Genomic DNA, 17,853 nt, shown 5'->3' with positions numbered 1-17,853 from the left:
GTGGGCTGGCTGGGATCACTCAGGTGAGCTGATTTCACTAACAAATGAATCAGCCTCACTGTGCTCCCAAGCACTGAGTGCTTTGCAGACAGCCCGGGTGCAGCCAGCTCCCTGCAGCAGGTGCTTGCAGAGCAGTTTGTCCTGCTGGGGCTTGTGCTTGGGCACAAAATGCTCAGGTCTCACTCAGCCCCTCTCCCACACTGATATTCTGTAGTGTGGCACTCACTGGTCCATGTGGGCCCTTCCCTCAGTGCCCCTGCCACTGCAGGAACCTGCCCAGTGACCTGGAGGGAATCAGAGGGGCTGCAAACCCCTCAGCCCTGCTGAGAGACAGCAGGGAACTGTGCCAGCCCCCTGCTCCTCTGCCCTCCGTGCCCAAGAGCCTGGCCCCAGCAGTGTGGTGATAAGGCAGTGGCTCTGTACAGTGTGTTACAGTGTGGGACAGCTTATCTCCCCCTGCTCCTGCCCAGAGCCAATCCCACAGCTGCCAGGGCTGGCCAGGAGGGGCCCACACCAGGCAGGGGGCTGCACTTCAGCCCATCTTGGCACTGGGAGTTCAGCACTTGCTTTCCAGAGGTTTTTCTCTATAGGTCTGCGGTCTGCACATCCTTCAACAAGATACGTGAAGGGCAGCTGGTGCAGGGCCAGGAGGGCAGGGGTGGGTCAGGGGAAGACGGAATCATTTTTATTTCATGTCTGTGATGCTCTCCATGGTTTCCCAACAGTCTCTATCCCTGACTGCTGGGAAATGCCCAGACATTCTTGTCTTTCCTTCCTCCTGTGATTGTTTCAGGGAGCAGAACTGCCCAGTGCCTTTGTCCTGCCACGTTTGGTGTGGTCTCTCCCCAGTGGGAATGCAGACAGTGTTTGATGTTGGAGGATGTGACTGGTGTGGCCAGAGCTCACATCCATGTTTTCCTCCACCATGTCCCCTCCCAGCGCCAGCCTGGCTCCAGGGTCACTCGGGGACATGCAGCATCCTGCACCAAGCCAAGGGACAGGCAGGTGAGGGTGGGACACTGCTGGCAGGGCTTGTTCCAGTGCTGGTTGCTCTGGTGCTGTCACCTGCTGTGACACTTGTGGGGTGACCAGCCTGTCTGAGGGAAATCAGCACAGCCAGCTACAGGAGGGAGGGTTTGACCAAAGGTCTGAATTGGAATGATGAAAATCTCTGTTGGGATCCCAGTGGCCTTGGGCACGGTTAGAACAGCATGAAGCCTTCTTCCTTGAGCCAGAGCAGCTCAGCCAGCTGATCCTGCTGTCCCCGCAGCACCAAACCCCCTGAGACCATCCCAGAGTGTCACATGCCGTGGATGCCTGTCACTGCTTCCTTCCTCCCCACACAGCAGCCCAGAGTCATCATGTTTCACCCATGGGAAGCTCTGGCAAAGTGCAGGAACCATCCCAACGCAGCAAGCGATGCTTCCTCTCCAGCTCTGCCCTGGGAATTCCTCTGAGGAGGCTGCTCCCTGCAGCAATAACCTTTTATGGTTTCCAGCCAGAGACGAATTAAGCAACTGCAATACCTAATCTGCTTAATGTTCTCCTAAAGCAAACAGCATTTGTTCTTGAAAGTGTCATTTTGTTATCCCATCTCCAGCTTCAGCTGAGGAAAGGTGACTGCTGCTGTCTGCCAGAGCCTGGGGGGCCAACATTCCCTGTCCCCTTGCCACCATGCTGGAGCCTGGCTCCTTCCAGACAGATTCAAGGGTGGAGTATGAGAGACTCAAGGTGCTCCAAAGTTTGCCACCTTTGCTGACACATTGGCGACCACCTTGACCATTGATGTGGGGATGTTCACAGCCCCCCAGCCCTGCCTCCTTCCTGTGTGCGCTCCATCCTCAAACTTCCTCACCCACCATCCCACACCCCGACGCCTGGAGGCATTTCTCCTCCATCAGCCCCTTGCCCCTGCACGGTGCCAGCCCAGCCTGTGAAGAGGGAGCCCAGCAGTGCCTGGTGCTCACACATTGCCTAAAATGGTGTCCCCAGAGCAGCCACCCGCCCGCCTGAGCCTCGCTGCCCCGACCCCGCGCTCGCGGCGCCGCTGATTTATCGCGTGTTGAACCGAGTGTCTGAAGCCTCCGAGCAGGATTTAAGTCCTTTGGTGGGTCTGGACCGGGTCTGTTGACTGCAGCCCAGGCCTTGGCCAAATCCTGAGCCCTGCATGGCACAGGCAGAGCTCAGGGAATGTTTTCCAGGCCTCTCAGGAGCTGACTCTGTTCCAGGGATCCACTTTAGGGCTGCATGGAGCTTGGTGCTGGCCCAGAGTAGCCTTGGCGGGATGGCTGGACACTGCTTGGGAGGAAAAAACTCCTTGTTTTAGTTAAACCTTCAGTCCAGGGCTCTGGCCTGTGTCAGGCCACAGCCCTTGTCAGCTCCTGCTGCCTCCCAGGGCTTTGCTGCTCTCCCTGGGGGTAGCTCACTGCTGAAGGGATGGCGAGAGCAGGGAATCTCCTTTTTCTTCCTTCCTTGGATTTGTAGGAGGGGAAGCACCCTCTGTCCTGGCCTCTCTGGGATGTTCCCCACCTCCTGGTTGCTCCCCATGGGTCCATTCTACCTTAGACATCATCCCAGCCTGTTTGGGGGCTTCAGTGGTTTTCACTGCCCGGGCAGACCCCAAGCACTGCCTGAGCTCTCACTGGTGAGAGTTTTGACTGCTGTTTCCTACAAGCTCATGCCAAAGTCTGTTCTGGTTCAAGGGTGTATTAACTTCAAAATCCTGATTTTAGATTGCAAGCTGAATCCAGGTGCACCGAAAAAAGCAAAAGGTGATGTTTAATAGCTCACTAAATCTCTGCCAGTTGCAGATGCAGCTCAGGGATATCCTGGGCAAGAATTGGTCTATTCATTAAAAAATGTCATGTGAAGTAAATTTTACAGCCTTGCTAGAAAGCCTGTTTCAAATTTTCCCTGGTCTTGTAGCTAGAAACCCCTTAATTAAAATAGTGCCTTCAGAAGTGTTTTCTTTCTATATTATTTATAGTCCTTCACTTGAAACCATCACACACATTTGAACACACCAAATGCTCCTTAAAACAGAAAATCTGGCATCTGCAGTGTGCAGCAGGATCCAAGGAACAAACCTCCAAACTCTCCCTCACGTTTGCTGCCTTTTTTTAGTTGGCACCATGCAATTCCTGGCTGAATTGTGTAGCTTTATAATCCACAGCAGGATGCAGGCTTTCCAAGAGTGTGTTTTTTAACAATGTCTTCCTTACATTAATGTTTTTCTGCTGGATTTTCCTGGAGTGTGATGGGTTTCTAGCAGTTTCCTGCTGGTTTTTCCCATTGGATAGATACAGCTGCTTGCAGTCTCTTGCTGTTCTCTGCATCTTCAGAGATCCACCACAGTGCTTCAGCCAACAGCCTGGCTTTTTTCCCTTTGCCTCAGCTGTGTGTGTCTCCAAGGGATAAAAAGGTTCCATGAGTAATGCAATGGTTCAGGGATTGTGGCTAAGCTTTACAGAGTGTCTCGCTCCACAGGAATGTGCTTCAGTCAGCTGCACCATCTATTGTACCACAAACACATCCAGGCCTTGGTTTGTTTCTCAGTGAGTTATCAGATGGAATATGGACACTCAGGCTCACACTCCTTGCCTGGGGAAAATCCAGAGGAGTGATCCAGAACCAGGAGAATGATGTGCTTCTGGTATTGCTCTGCATATTCAGGGTTGTCTGGAGCCACCAATTTGCCTCCCAGTATCCTTTATTACCCACCCACCCAGGAGTCCTTTATTCCTTATGGATAAAAATAAAACCACCATCAGTATTTTTATTCCTAGATTTCTGATTCAAAGGTCCATAATGTCAATAACAGACATCAAAATGTGCTTAATTCTTTTACTGTGGAAAAAGCCTCTGCAGCATAGGACACCCTATGAGGGTCTGGCTGGGACAGTGCAGGCCTGATTTGTCCCCTTGCACATGCTGCAGGGATAAAGTTTCTGTAGAAGGATGAGGTTTCTGCTGGCAGGAAATCCCTGCACCAGGTTCCTACAGGATCAAGGCTGCTGTGGTCTGGAGATTGCCCGGCACTGCCCGTCTGTGAAGCAGCAGAGGGCACGTGGAGCATTTCAGTGCTGCCTGATGTCACCTGTGGGTGTGCAGCAGGTTTTCCATCCATAACAGATGTCTGGATACCTGCTGAGACCTTCTCTGTCTTGCAGGGTCTGACTGCAAGCCATGCTTACGGGAATTCACTGACCACCACAGCCCTGCCTTGGAGTATCCCACCCCCAAAAGCTTCCTCCCATCCCTGATTGCTGAGGATGATTCCTTCTGCACCAGCATGGCTGAAGAGAAGGCAAGTGTCCTCTTTGCTGCTGCTACCACCGTGCAAGGCAGAGGCCAGGGGCAGCAAACTGGGTGGTCAGCACCACATCCAGAGGGGTTTGTGGTAAAGTAGGAGTGGGGGAAAGTGGTACTGATCCAGATTGTCAAGGAATACAAGGTTATGTTGCTGTGAGGGACAGCAGGGGAGGGTGACTATTAGAAAGTCACTTGCAAGTCTGGCTCTGCTCTGCACCCCAATTTTTGCACAGGGGATGTCCCCCTTGCAGGGTTGGTGTGGGGCTCTCAGAGGATTTGTGCTGCCTTTGCAGGAGGACTCATCTTCCACAGAGCTGGATGTGCCAGCAGCAGACTTGCACAGCAGCACGGAGGATCTCCTCTCAGACTCTGCTCTCCAAGGCACAGAGTATTACAAAGATCTGGGACTCCTGAGCCTGCCGTCTGCCAAAACAGCACCAGACACAGCAGCACAGCCAGAACAAGGATCCCAGACTGTGTCTGCCCTTCCCTCATTGGAAGAGAGACCAAGGGCTGTGAGCAAACTGTCTGTGGATGTTGCTTTTTCCAATCCCGTTTCCTGCTCGGTACGTTATGGCGAGGCCGACTGTCGTTTTCTGAACAAAGGCCACCTGTGCTCCTGTGCAGCCATGCCAGAGGGTAGTACCAGCACTTCTGAGCATCCTGCAGAGGCAGACAACGAGCTGGACCTGCAGGAGGCCCAGGATTCCTTCCCCACGCTGGTGAGATCGATGTCCACGTCCCGCAGGCACAGCTGGGAGAGCCCGGTGTCACCTGTGGACTGCAGACGCAGGTACGGCGGGACTGTGAGTGGTATTTGATGTACACAGTGCAGTGGGGGTGGGAGGCTGAGCACACACTGCCCACAGCTCCAGATGCTGCTGGGTGGTCTCCCTTGCCTGTCAGCATCTGCCAGAACAGCTGGACACCCGCTGCTCATGTTGGGGGCAGCAAGAGGCTTTAATGTCTTCTTGGAAGTAGGAAGACCCTCTTTTCCTGGTCTTTTCCATGGTGTTGGGGCTGAGAATCTGTTCAAGATTCCCTCCCTCTCTTCTGTCTGGAGGGAATCTTGCACAGCATCAGTTGCCCCGATGACCTCCATCCTCTGGCTCAAAGGGAATTTTTCCCATCAAAGAGGGATTAAGAGAGCTCTGTCAAATCCTTTTTCTTCTTGTCTGTGAGTTGGCTTGGTGGGGCCTTTGCCAGCCCTCTGCCCTCCACGTGGCTGCAGAGGAGGTTGTGTTTGTAGGTTGTGCTGAGTCTTGGCTGGGAGCAGAGGCAGGCCTGGCATTCCTGCCATCCTCTGCTCCTGCCACATGAATGCCTTGAGCTCCAGGTTCCTCCAGGAATGCTTTCCCTGCTGACAAATGTATTGATCTCCCAGCTGACTGGGATTTAGGTGCAAGCCAGCAAGGACTATTTTTATCTCTCCTCCTTATACGGTACCCTAAAATTATCTCAGCCTGAAATCTTGGCAGTCCTTTATCAAGCTCAGACTTTGGTTCTCAGACCCATTGTTGTGCCATGTGCCATGGATCATTCACAGTTTATGCTGCAGCAGGCACTGAGTAACGGTGGCACGGAGTGGCTGTCGGTGTCGGGGACACGTTCTGTCTCCTTGCTGGGTGATGGAGCACGTGTGAGCAGGAGGCCAGGGAAGGGGAATACACCCCACTGTTCCCTAAGCAAACATTTCCTGAAGCCTGCCTGTGGCAGCAGAATGAAGTGACAGTGATCTGCAGACAGAGCCCATGCAGAGACTAAGATTTTCCACTGAGCTTTATCCATCATTTTGCTTCTGTGTTGTCACTGCAACAGCACCTGGTGTGCAGGACACTGAGGCACTGGCCCACCCCTCATTTCCTAGAAAATAATTTCTTTCCTTCCACAAATCTGGGCCCTGGTGGGAGCAGGATTTATGGCATGATGCCACAGTGGTGATGTGATAAACATCATCTGCCACTTCTAAATGCCCAGAGGGACTTTCCTGGATGGCAGCTGACAGGGCAGCAGCTCTGGGGCAGGCAGGACAGGCTGCTGCCAGGGTGGCTGCACAGTCTCAGGGGTTGCTAAGAGATCAGTGTGAGCCATCCAGCACTAAACATCCCGGGTGACCATGGAGCTGGGGACTCACTGGTGGCAGCCAGAGAAGCTGTTTTTAACAGGCTCAGGACTTGGGGTCCAGGCTGACATTTCCTGCCATTTCCTTTCCCTTTGCCTGCTGTGGGGACCCTCCTTGTCCCAATTGCAAGAGCTTGTTAGGACCACCCAGCCAGGGGCATTGCAGGGCTGTGCCATGCTGGGCACAGTGTGCCAGGTCTGCTCAGGTCTGCTCTGAGGCTTCTTCCTGCCCCTTGATTAGGTTCAGCCTGGATGTGACAGAGCTGGGCAGTGACCCAGAGCAGGACGATGTGGAGAAGAGGAGCCAGTCCTGCCTGCAGCCTCAAGCGTCCCTCCAGCTGCCCAGAGGGGAGCGGGGAGCCTGGAGCAGCAGCCGGGGTGGCACAGTGATCAAAGTGGAGATAGAGCCGCTGCGCCCAGACCTCGTGGCCACCCCCAGCCTGCAGGAGGTGGTGAGTGTGGAGGGCTGGGCACGGGGACAGCAGGGCAAGCTGAGGGTGCACAGAAGCAGCACACACAGGTGTCAGCTGCAGGCTGGATTCCTTCAATGGCAGCGTGGAACCAGGAGGTCTGCAGGAATCTCAGCAAGGATGGGCTTTTTCAGATAAACTGCCCCATCTTGTGGGATAAAGGCCTGGGAGCTGCCTGTACAGCCCTCTTTTCCCATTTATTTAGCTGGAATTTACCTTCCTTTGTGCCTGCTGCCTCTTGTCCTGTCACTGCAGCTCTGAGAAGAGTCTGGGCCTATCTTCTCTTAATCAGGTAGTTGAAGACGGCAGTGTCACACACTCCCCCCCCCCACACACACATCCCTTACACACTGCTTTGCTCTGGGGAAGACCTTTAGATTCAATTAATATTAAAAGGACAATTGGATCATGGTGCTGCATGTCCAGTAAAAGTGAGAAGTGCCTAAGAAGGTTTCAGGCATGAGTGTCACTTGCTCCAGCCTTCCTGAAGCCAAGAAACAGCTGGGCCTAATGGTCTCCTGCATCATAACTCTGACAAAACAAGAGGGAAAGGGTGAGGAGTCAGCTGTGATTTAGGCTCCCTTGGTGCAGAAAGCACAAAAGATTTCTGTGATTTTTACTTCTCCAGAAATGTGTCAGCAACGGGAAGAGACTGAGGTCCAAGTCTGTCCCATCAGCCTGTGAGACCATTGCCTCCCCCCAGATACCTCACAGTTTCAACACTTCTCTTCCAGCTGTGGAAGGTTGGTATAGACTTTGTGCCATTAAATGGGTTCAAAATGTGATTAAGAAGATAAAAATCTGGAGCTGTAGCCTCTGGAAGTGTGGACAGCCTCTGCTTTCCCTTCCACATGGTCCCAGGAGCTCCTGAAATACAAAGCCAAGCTGGATCTGGGTCTGGCCCTGGCTAACAGCACAGTCTCAGCTCAGACATGCCCATCCCCAGTGACACATTGCCACATAACCTCCCTGTGCCCAGTGCATTGGTCACTCCCTAATCAAGTCCCACCAGTGAGGACTGTCCCAGAGAAAAATGTGGTAATTTCAGAGCCTGGGAAGTGGAGGGGAGGCTGGCTGTCATGGGGAAGGGCTCTGGGGTGGTACCAGCTCCTCCCCTACTGCAAGCAGGACCCTCAGCAGCAAAAATACACACTGGGAAGGGGAGGAGTAACACAGAAAAGTGATCTGGCCTTCACTTCCCTCACAGAAATGTAGAGCAGAATCTCCTTCCCTAACTGCTCCTGGCATTTCCTCCTCACCAATCACAGCAGAGTGGGAGCCCAGCACAATTAACAGGATCCAGTTGCATAGATTGCAAGGTGGTGCTCTGCAAAGGCAAACCAGGATCCCTGCTGATAACATTTTGTGTTCCAGGTGTTGAACCCCCTGCTCTGGAGATGCTGGAGAAGGACCATGTGTCCCCAGACCACGTGTAGGTATTGTCAGTCCTGGCTGGTTTGAGATGAGGGAGATTTTTGAGTGCATCTGAGCTACTGGGGATGCAACAGCAAAGGAGATCCCACTCTGTGCTGGGCCACAGCTGAGCAGTTGGTCATAAACCAGCACCTGAGGCTTTGTGGGGTGCAGAACGTCTGTACAAGGATATTTTCTAATTCCTTGCTTTTCTTTTAGGCTAATTGTCCAGAAGGTACTTCAGGAGCTGAAACATTACCATGGGTAAGTGAGTTTGGGACAGAGATGTGTGGGGAGGTCACAGGTGTGACTAAGACACACCTGGAAAAGGATTTGGTCCCTTGAGGGGCAAATACCCAGGATACCAGAATCACTGATTTATTCCAGTGAAACCAGGGTAGAATTGCCTGGCAAAGGGGCATTTTATGTACCTCCTCAGTACCTCTAAAAATGTTCCTGCCCCATGCAGAAAATAAAAGTTTCAGCTGACCCAGAAGTTCTGCTCTTGTGTTCCTTGCTGTGTCTGATGCCTTTTCCCTGCCCAGGGCGAAGCAGAGAGCTTGTGTGCAAGAAGGCAGCGATTCCTCCCAGCAGAACCTCACTTGGTTTGAGTTCCTGTCTAATGAGTAAGTGACACAGCGGGTGGCACACACTTTATGTTCTGAGAACTGATTTCGAGTCCTGTCCATCCAAGCTCTACTGCCCTGCTAATCCTGTGTGCAGGACACTGGTATCTGCAAGGGTTCAGCCAGGAGTGTGGTGCTGAACAAAACTGCACACATAGCTTGGAAGTTCAGCTCCTTATTTGCAAGTGTCTCATTAATAAGTGATATGGCTGATGCCAAACCGGATCCTCCAGGAGATGGAAAGCTCACATTTGTGGTCCTAAAGTAATGCTTCAATGAACTTCATCAGTGATCTCCCTAAGCTGGGATTGGTCAGTGAATTTCCCCTTTTTCAAGGTATTTTGGTCTCCTTTCAGAAATGAGGACAGTGGGAAGAGTGATAAAGCAGAGAAAGGCACAAAGGTGATGCGACGTCTGAGTTCCCTGCGGAGCCGAGTCACTGGATCCTGGCAGAAGGATAAGGTGAGAGAGAGATGTTGAATTTGTGGAAGGAATTGTTAAATTCTTCAAGGGGGATCTGACCATATGGAACAGTTAGCTGGATTGCTTTGGGATGGCTGAGGCCTCTATGTTGGCCAGCAGATGCACTGTGACCCCTAAAGCAGTAGTAGTGCATGGGACTGAGTGATGCCTGAATTCCAGCCCTCCTTGCTCCTGGGCATGTTCTGGATGCTCCTATGCTGCCCTGGCACTGTTGTGCACAGCAAGAAGAGTGCCTTGGCTGGGTGACTGCCTGGATCACTCTTTGTGGCAGGAGGAGCCTGCAGAGGGACAGCCAAGTGTGCCCTGCCCTTCATCACAAATGGACTTAGACTAGAGGGGCTGGCCTGAGCCTTGGGAAGGCATTTGGGAAAAGCACTGCATTCCCACTGTACCTGCTGCCCACCAGGTCTCTGCTTGTTTGTACAGTGGGGAAAGGAATGTGTGGGCACTGCAAGGCCTGTGACTGAGCTGTGTCCTTCTCTCCTTCCAGGGTAAGAACAAAGAGCAGCTCAAGGACAGAGAGAAGGAGAAAGAGACAAAGGAGACAAAAGAGAGGTGTAAAGATATCAATGGGCACCAGCTTGTGCCAGGAGTTTTCTCCAGTTGCACCAGCTGCTCACTGTGTGCCAAACCTCTTGGGAATAAAAGTGGTCTGCAGTGCCTGAGTGAGTATGGCTGTCACTGCCTGGCTCTGCCCCAGCCTGCACCCCCTGCCTGCCCTCCAGCCCAGGCCGTGCTCCTGCCTAAACCACCCCTGGATTGCCTCACTTCTCTGCCTGCCTCCACTCTACCCCACCACTCTGCTTGGCCTGGCTTGGTTGTTTCTCCAAATAGTCTAAATGATCTCTGAATCTTGCCTGGAAATACTTTTTCCTCATTTTCTTCGGCCACTTGACCATTTCCTGCCCCTTTCCCCCAAAGAGGGCTCCAGGTCAACTTTTCTTTTACTAATTTTTTTTTATCATGAAGTTCTGCTGTGCCTGAACAAATAACCCAACTGCCTGAGTGCCGCTGGGTATTTCAGGCTGTTTTTCACAGCCTCAGTGATGTCTCGGCTCAGCATCTGCCCTTTGCATGTGCACAGGAATTTCTAGAGCATCCAAAATTTTATTAACTAACAAAAAGTCAAATGTTGCCTCCCAGGACATGCATGGGTGAGACTGGTGCTTTTCAGCTCTAAGTAGTGCCAGCATGCATGGGCCTCTGTGCTCCCACTGCAGCCACTGAGGCATGGCTTTGGCTGACAAACCCTGTCCTTCCTCTTTGGGGCAGGTACTCAGGGCACTGAAGAATGATTTAATTCCCAAGGGATTGTCTGTGGGCAGAGAAAATTTTCTGGAAATGAAAGGATTGCTCTCTTTCTCCACCCTGTACCCTCAAGCAATGCTTGCTCTCTCAGAGGCTCTTAAGGTCAGTAAAACCTTTCTGGGCCATAAAGGGACTGATTGCCCTCAGACATGTGTGGTGAGAAATATATTTTCCCTTCAGGACAGCTGGAGGGAAACTGAAAAGGGGCACAGAGCTGGCTATAAGTGAATATTTTTCAGGCATTACAGCAAAAAGTAGGAAGCAGGGAGCTGAATAAGAATTTTGTGGATATTTAGAGAGAACAGAAATGTAATGGGAGGAGGCAGAGTTGTGCCTTGTCATTCCCGTGCGAGGAATCTCCCAGCCAGAGGCTCTGTTTGCAGTCCTGCATGCTGCTTTACAAAAATACCTTAACCTGGGAATATACAGACAGTCCTTGATCCCCATGAGCATGGAGCCATGCTCTGTATGGCCTTGGGAACCATAGGGAATGGTTCCTTAACCTGGGAATATACAGACAGTCCTTGATACCCATGAGCATGGAGCCATGCTCTATATGGCCTTAGGAACTCTGAGGGCATTTAGTGTGAGTGATTCTCCTCTGGACAACCCTATGCAGATCTGTGACCTGGAGTCGGAGCTAGCTGTTGAAATGAGAGTGTGGCTCAGCATGGCTTGTCCGTCATAAATACACAGGGACTGTACATGAGTTATGGCAACTTTCACCTTGTTTTCCAGCCCTTCCATAAGGAATCTGTGTTATGTCTTGTGAACGTTTAGGAGAAAAGCTCTGAGGTGGCAGAGGCACTGGTTTGTGTTTGGGACTCTGTGACATTTCCTTTGGCTCTTGGCTGCCCAGGCTGCAGAGCAGCACAGCTTGTTTTGTAATGTTCCCTTTGCAGTGGTTTGAACCGAGGCTGAACAATCGGGCAAAGTTCTGAGATGTCTGTTAAAATTAATGGCCTGTCAGTGGTGAGAGATGGGCTGGGACTTGTGGTGTGACAGCTGATGGCCTGAGAGCGCCTATATTTGGATGATGCTGAGCTGAAACCTTTGCGAGCTGCTGCTGAGCTGGTAGCTGATATCAGCAGCTCCCGTTACTGCAGCTCGGAGCAGTGTGTGGGTTCGGACTAGTCCCTGACAGAGCTCTGGGACAGCAAGCTCCGTGGCCACCGGGAAGCTGGAGCAGCAGCCTACTTTTCAGAAGTGTGAGCAGCTCTGTCAGGCTCAGCCTGAGCCGTGGCTGCTGCCAGGGTGTGAGAGCATTGGCAGCGCCTCTTGTTTTCTCCTCGTGGGCTCACATTTGACCATCCCAGCGCCTTGGCCCCCGGCCAGCCCTCGGCCCATCGCTGGTCAGGTGCTGCTGTTGCTGTTGTTGTCTCCGTGGTATTTTTAACTGCAGCACCACCACGTGGTCCGAGGCAAAACGGGCTCGTGGAAAACACAGGAAAAGATGGTGCTTACAGCAAGGGATAACCTGGAGGGGGAGGAAGGATGGGAGAATGATTGCAAGCCTGAGATCTTTTCACTGTCCAGTAGACACAAAAGGTCTGGTGACTTCCCTGGCTGTGATGAGCTGGAGGAGTGAGAGCTCTTCCTATTAGAGATACCAACAGTAGGAGGAATTCTGCATTTAAGTCAGAACAAAAAACCATTGTTCTGTTAGAAACATGTGTGAGCTGTGAAGGAAGTGGGCAGCTCGGATAGCCTGGTACATGGTAACTCATTTCTCTCTCCCACTGATTCCTCCCATCTATCCTCACCCCACACATGCAGAGTCTCCCAGGGGAGAAGAAGGCTGTGCTGTGTGCTGAGAGCAGCGATTCAGGAGAGTCTCTCACAGTCTCCCAGGGGAGAAGAAGGCTGTGCTGTGTGCTGAGTAGCGATTCAGGAGAGTCTCTCACAGAGTCTCCCCCCAGGGGAGAAAAGGCTGTGCTGTGTGCTGAGAGTAGCGATTCAGGAGAGTCTCTGCAGCTCACAGATGTGTAGTTAGGAGCCTGGTAGGGATGAAAAACAAAGAAGAATTATTGCAGTCACAGGGATCTCAACAGCAGTGGCCACCCAAACTCTGCTGTTACGTAAACTATGAGCTGTGAGTCCTGAGGTTTATTGTTCACCTGGAAATGAGAAAGCTCCTCTTGAGCCTTTGCTATCACGGGTGGAGAAGGTTCTGTGCCTAAATTAATCCTCTGTTATAAACACGCTTCCAGAGTTTATGCAACAAGAGTTAGACGAGTCCCAGGGAAGCCCTGACAGGAGGAGAGCTCTACAAGCAGGCTGTGCCATGGAGGAGAGCCAGGGATATGCTGTGGAATACAGATGGAAGGAGGATTGCTTCCCTTGATCTTGAGCACTGGGGGGGAGGTGGGACTTCTACATCTCTAGCTGAGAATCAATCTCTATTACTCATGGGAAAGACAGAGCCCAGGCCCCCACAGGGGTAACAGATTGACCATCCTCTTGCAAGGAAACATAGCTGTGAGCAAACTTTGGCAGGCTTCAGACAAACTCCTCTTCTTTAAGAGAAGGTGCTCAGTTTAATGAATCTTCCTGAACAATACAGGCTGTGCTAGACTGTCCACCTGTCCTAGGCTGACCCTTGCTGGCTGCTTCAGGGCATTGGCTGATCTCTAACTGGTTGCTGTAATAACAACTGGTGTCCAGGATTTATTTAAGGCGCGTTGTGAAAGAGGTTTGGAAAACCATTTCCTTTCTCACAACGAGAAAAGGAGAGGACAAGATTTCTGCAGTTTGTCAGGCAAACATCCTCCACCCATGGCCAAGGAGAGGCCAGAATAGCTTTTGGTTTAGACCTGAAATTTTGAGTGAAATTCACCTTTCACTCGGCACTTGTGCCTGCAGGGTTTTGCTTTTGGATTCCCAATGCAGTACCAATAAGGTGGTACTAATAGGTGAAGGAAAGTTTTGGCTTATGGTAAGGAAGAATCACTTGATTTCCTATCCTGAAATTTCTGTTCACAGCCCACACAGAGTCCTGAGAAATCTGAAAAGCAGCAGACAACCTGGAACTCTGCATTTCCGTAGAGCGGCACAGCTGCCAAAAATCTTCTGTTTTGGGGGGAAAAAGGAGGTTTGGCTGCTGTAACATGATGACAGTGATAAATGGACTGAGAGTCCCACTTGGAATAAACTATTACTGACAGGAGTCCAAATAAACAGAGGCAAAACCAGAGCCACTGTGGGTTAAGATGGTTCTGAGCCAATGGAGCAGGATCTGAAGCAAATGTGAAAGCGGCTGCAGCGCTGTCTGCAGAGGAAACTCTGACTGAGCTGAGTGTCCTGACACAGAGCTGGCTCAGCCGGCTCCAGAGGGCTTAGAAAAGGAAACCAAAGTACATCCTCTTGTCAGTGCTTCTCCTTCTCTGCTTTTCACTTTCTTTTTCTTTCTGGGCAGTAGTACCTTGATCTGGAACATCTCCAAATGCTGCTCCTTCCATTCCCTGATAAAACCTCAAGATCTTGTACGCTCAGGCTGACAAAAGGACAGTAATCAATCTGAGACACATTCAGCAAGAAATCTTTTGCTATTACAGAATTACACAGGATTAGACAGCTGGTACTCTTCTCTTCTTTGCAATCCAAACCTTAGCTCTAAGCTACAGTCTTGGAGCTGGCTGCTGTGCCAGATTTTGCACTGATTTTGTGGCGATGCCCTGAGGCTGCACAAGCACAGCACATTCTCTCCATGACAGCTGCAGTTGGGCAATCTGCAATGCTTTACTTTTATATTACAGCAAAGCACGAAGTTTGAAGTGCCCAAGGATTAATCAGTCACCAAGTGACAGCCAGCTGTTTACTCCCAAACTGCTTTGTGTAATGATCATTTCTCTGTAGTGGTGACAGGCCCCAATAAACAACTGGGACTGCAGTGTACTCAGTCCTGTAGAGAAGCAGCACAAAAGGGAACATTTTGGAAAAGCTTGAAACTATGAGATGAAGATAAAAATAAAATCGATTAAACAGGTGCCAAGGTGGGAACCAGAGATCACATTGGCCCCATGGCAGGATTTCATCACATCTCCAGCCCAAAAAGTGGCAGGTTCTTTCAAAACAGTATGGAGAAAGCTGCAGGGTGGATTTTGGGAGGGAAGTTTGTTTTTTAATCGTGTATATTGTGTTTTCAAGCTCAACAGGCAAGTGGGATATGTGTGATTTAAAATATGACAAACTTTCGATCAGTACTGTAAATCCTCAGAGTGAAATTGGGAGGGGAGGTTGGGTGGTGAGCTCTTCCCAGTTTTCCTGCCTGCGCTGAGTACTCCAGCAGCCCCATGCTAGTACATCAAACCTTATTGGTGTCAGGGAAAAGGTGTTTTTTCTAGCAAGCAGTTTGGTTCTATGAGTCAGTGCATGGATCTCCTGGTAGGGAAGATAATTCCCTTTCCTCTTGTCATTTGTCTGTGCAGGGGTCACTGACAAAGGCCTGGGCAGGCACTGGCTGTTGAGAGGCAGATAGGGAAGCCAGCATCTGCCAACCCTCCGGGCACTGCAGCCTTGCCTTGGCAGGGTGTTCATAAACACTCCAGCACGTTGGGATGGCAAATCCCACTGGGCTTTTAATAACAAATTATGTATTTCAAGTTGCAGGCGATGTGCAAAAACATATGAAGTGCCGGGCTGAAGGTGTCACTGGGGTGCCACATACCGTCCATTAGAGATCTCTTTAGCCTGGGAGGAATTGTGTGCCCTCCCTGAGGGGAAAGTGTGGGCTAATAGTGGTGGCTATGTGCCCTCTCTGAGGGGAAAACACAGGTTGGGGGGGAACATGTGTCTTCCCTCGGAGAACTCATGGTTTCTGGGCAGTCATGATGGGAAAGTGCAGGCTGAGGATGCTCATGGTGTCCCTGAGGGGGACACGCAGGTTGGGGGCCCTGTGCCCTCCCTGAGGATGAAGCACAGGCTGAGGATGCTCATGCCCTCTGTGAGGGAGACATGTGTTAGGGGCCTGTGCCCTCCCTGCAGGAGAAAGGAGCAGGCTATGGGTGGCCATGTGCCCTCCCTGAAGGAAAGTGAGGCTTGTGGGTGCCTCTGCTTCCCCTGATGAAAAGCAGGCAGCTGGAAGGACTGTGTGCCCTCCATGAGTGAAAAGGGCAGGTCAAGGGAGACATGTGCCCTCTCTGAGGGGAAAGCAAGAGCTGTGAGAGGCTCTGCCCTCCCTGAGGGGCAGGAGCAGCTGGAATGGCTGTCTCCTCCATGAGGGAAATGAGGGTGTCAAAGGATGGCATGGAGGGACCCGCTCCACCCTGAGGAATGCCCTCCCTCATGGAAGGTGGAGGGTGCGGGTAGTCTTACCCTTCCTGAAGGAAAACACAGGCTGAGGGTGGCCATGTGCCCTCCCTGAGGGGAAAGCGTGGGTCAGGGCTGTGTGTGCTCCTCCTGAGGCAAGGAGCAGGCTAAGGGTGGCCGTGTGCTCTCCGTGGGGTGCAGGCATGGGCTGCAGGTGCTCATGGCATTCCTGAGGGGAAAACACAGATGTCCGTGTGCCCTCCTTGAGAGAAGCTTGTGGGCTAAGGATGCTCATGCCCTCGCTGAGGGGTAAGAGTGGAATATGAATGGCCAGTGCCTTCCTTGAGGGAAAAGTTCAGGGTTAAGAGTGTCAATGTACCCTGAGAGGAAAACACGTGTTAAGGGTGTCCATGTGCCCTCCCTGAGAAGAAAACACGGGTTAATGGTGTCTGTGTGCCCTCCCTGAAAGGAAAACACAAATTGAGGGTTTCCCTGTGCTCTCCCCGAGAGGAAAACACAAACTGACAGTGTCCATGTGCTCACCCTGAGAGAAAAACAGGGCTTGAGGGTGTCCGTGTGCCCTCCCTGAGAGGAAAACACGAACAGAGGATGTCCGTGTGCCCTCCCTGAGAGGAAAACACAGCTAATGGTGTACTTGTGCCCTCCTTGAGAGGAAAACACGGGTTAAGGGTGTCCGTGTACTCTCCCTAAGAGGAACGTGCGGGCTGTGGGTGCTCTCCCAGAGGGGAAAGCACGGGCTAATGGTGTCTCTGTGCTCTCCCTGAGGGGAAGGCACGACCCCAGGCTGTCCCTACGCCGTCCCTGAGGGGCCGTCACCCTGCCCGGCCGTGCCGCGGCGCGCAGGCGCACCCTCATTCCCATTTTTCCTTCCGGGACACGGGGGCGTTTCCTGTTGCTGGGGCGGCGGCTCCCGGGACCGAGAGGGAACCGGCGGCTCCCCGGGGAGTCCGGTAAGAGACCGGGCTGTCAGCGCGCCCGCCGACTCCTGGCTCCGCGCCCCCGGCCCCAGCGAGCCCCCGAGCACCGGCACCCCCTCTCCGGGCCCGCGGCGCGGGGACCGCCCGGCCCCGGTCCCTGTGCGGGCAGGGGGGGCTCAGACGGCTCCAAGGGGTCCCGGCGTTTGGCTGGGGCAGCGACTTGATCTTCGCTTTGCCCCAGTCCCGACCTGTGCAGCTCAAGGCTTCAGCTGCGGGACGGGACGCAGCTTGAAAGATGCAGTGTTTATAGTAGAAAGCTCTTTCGAGGGCTACGGAAGGAGTGAAAAATGTTGTTGTGTGCGGTAGGGAGGCGAGCGGCTGGAGCCTGTGTGGAACTCAGGCTCTCTTTGTGCCACAGCTTGAGTCTGAGCATCCTTGTGATCATTATATCCCGCACGTCGTCCTCTCGGTTATTGCACACATTGTCTGTGCTGCAGCGGCGAGAAAAGTCTGGGATTTGCGTGAAGAGAACTTAAACGCGTTAGGGGAAAAGTGGTGAAAACTTAAAATTGCGAAGACTGACCCATTTTAAATATTCCGCATCTCCGGCTCCTTGGGGAGAGGAGCGGGAGATGGTATCAGCGTAGCTTTTGTGTGCTGAAAGGAAACGCCAGCAGGAGCCAGGAGTGGTGATGGATTTTGGAGGAGGAGCAGGGGAACAGGCAGTGATTCGATCAAACAGCTTTCTGAGTGTTTCTGCTGCTGTGTTTGGGTTTGCTGCTCTAATAAATAAGCATAATTTCTGAGTGTTATTTGAAGATTTGGTGTATTACCAAGAGGAAAAAAAAAAAAGCTGTTTCTTAGTTGCTTTTCACTCCTCTCTTAAGAGAGTTTTATGGCAAGCTTGTTTATTTGGCCCTTTTTGTTTAATTTTAT

The 17,853-nt window shown here is 52.0% G+C and overlaps 1 protein-coding gene across 3 annotated transcripts in view; it reads left to right on the top strand.

Annotated features, from left to right (window-relative positions):
* The window catches only part of ARHGEF18 (Rho/Rac guanine nucleotide exchange factor 18), a 50,268-nt gene that overhangs the window by 920 nt on the left and 31,495 nt on the right, over positions 1-17,853 (top strand). Inside the window, exons 2-11 of one of the 3 annotated variants that reach the window (XM_058040681.1) lie at positions 4,170-4,306; positions 4,605-5,104; positions 6,674-6,857; positions 7,455-7,469; positions 7,531-7,645; positions 8,277-8,334; positions 8,535-8,579; positions 8,861-8,941; positions 9,298-9,403; positions 9,915-10,089. In XM_058040681.1, the coding sequence (XP_057896664.1) occupies positions 4,170-4,306; positions 4,605-5,104; positions 6,674-6,857; positions 7,455-7,469; positions 7,531-7,645; positions 8,277-8,334; positions 8,535-8,579; positions 8,861-8,941; positions 9,298-9,403; positions 9,915-10,089 (1,416 nt within the window). Of the gene's footprint in view, positions 1-4,169; positions 4,307-4,604; positions 5,105-6,673; positions 6,885-7,454; positions 7,470-7,530; positions 7,646-8,276; positions 8,335-8,534; positions 8,580-8,860; positions 8,942-9,297; positions 9,404-9,914; positions 10,090-16,885; positions 16,951-17,853 lie in introns of those variants that run through there. The other 2 variants (XM_058040680.1, XM_058040682.1) reach the window with 2 other exon arrangements.

The sequence above is a fragment of the Melospiza georgiana genome, chromosome 26, assembly GCF_028018845.1.
Source record: "Melospiza georgiana isolate bMelGeo1 chromosome 26, bMelGeo1.pri, whole genome shotgun sequence".
In the NCBI taxonomy this organism is placed as follows: Eukaryota; Metazoa; Chordata; class Aves; order Passeriformes; family Passerellidae; genus Melospiza; species Melospiza georgiana.
Note: the sequence above shows the minus strand (reverse complement) of the source record. Positions and strands in the feature narration are given on the sequence as shown.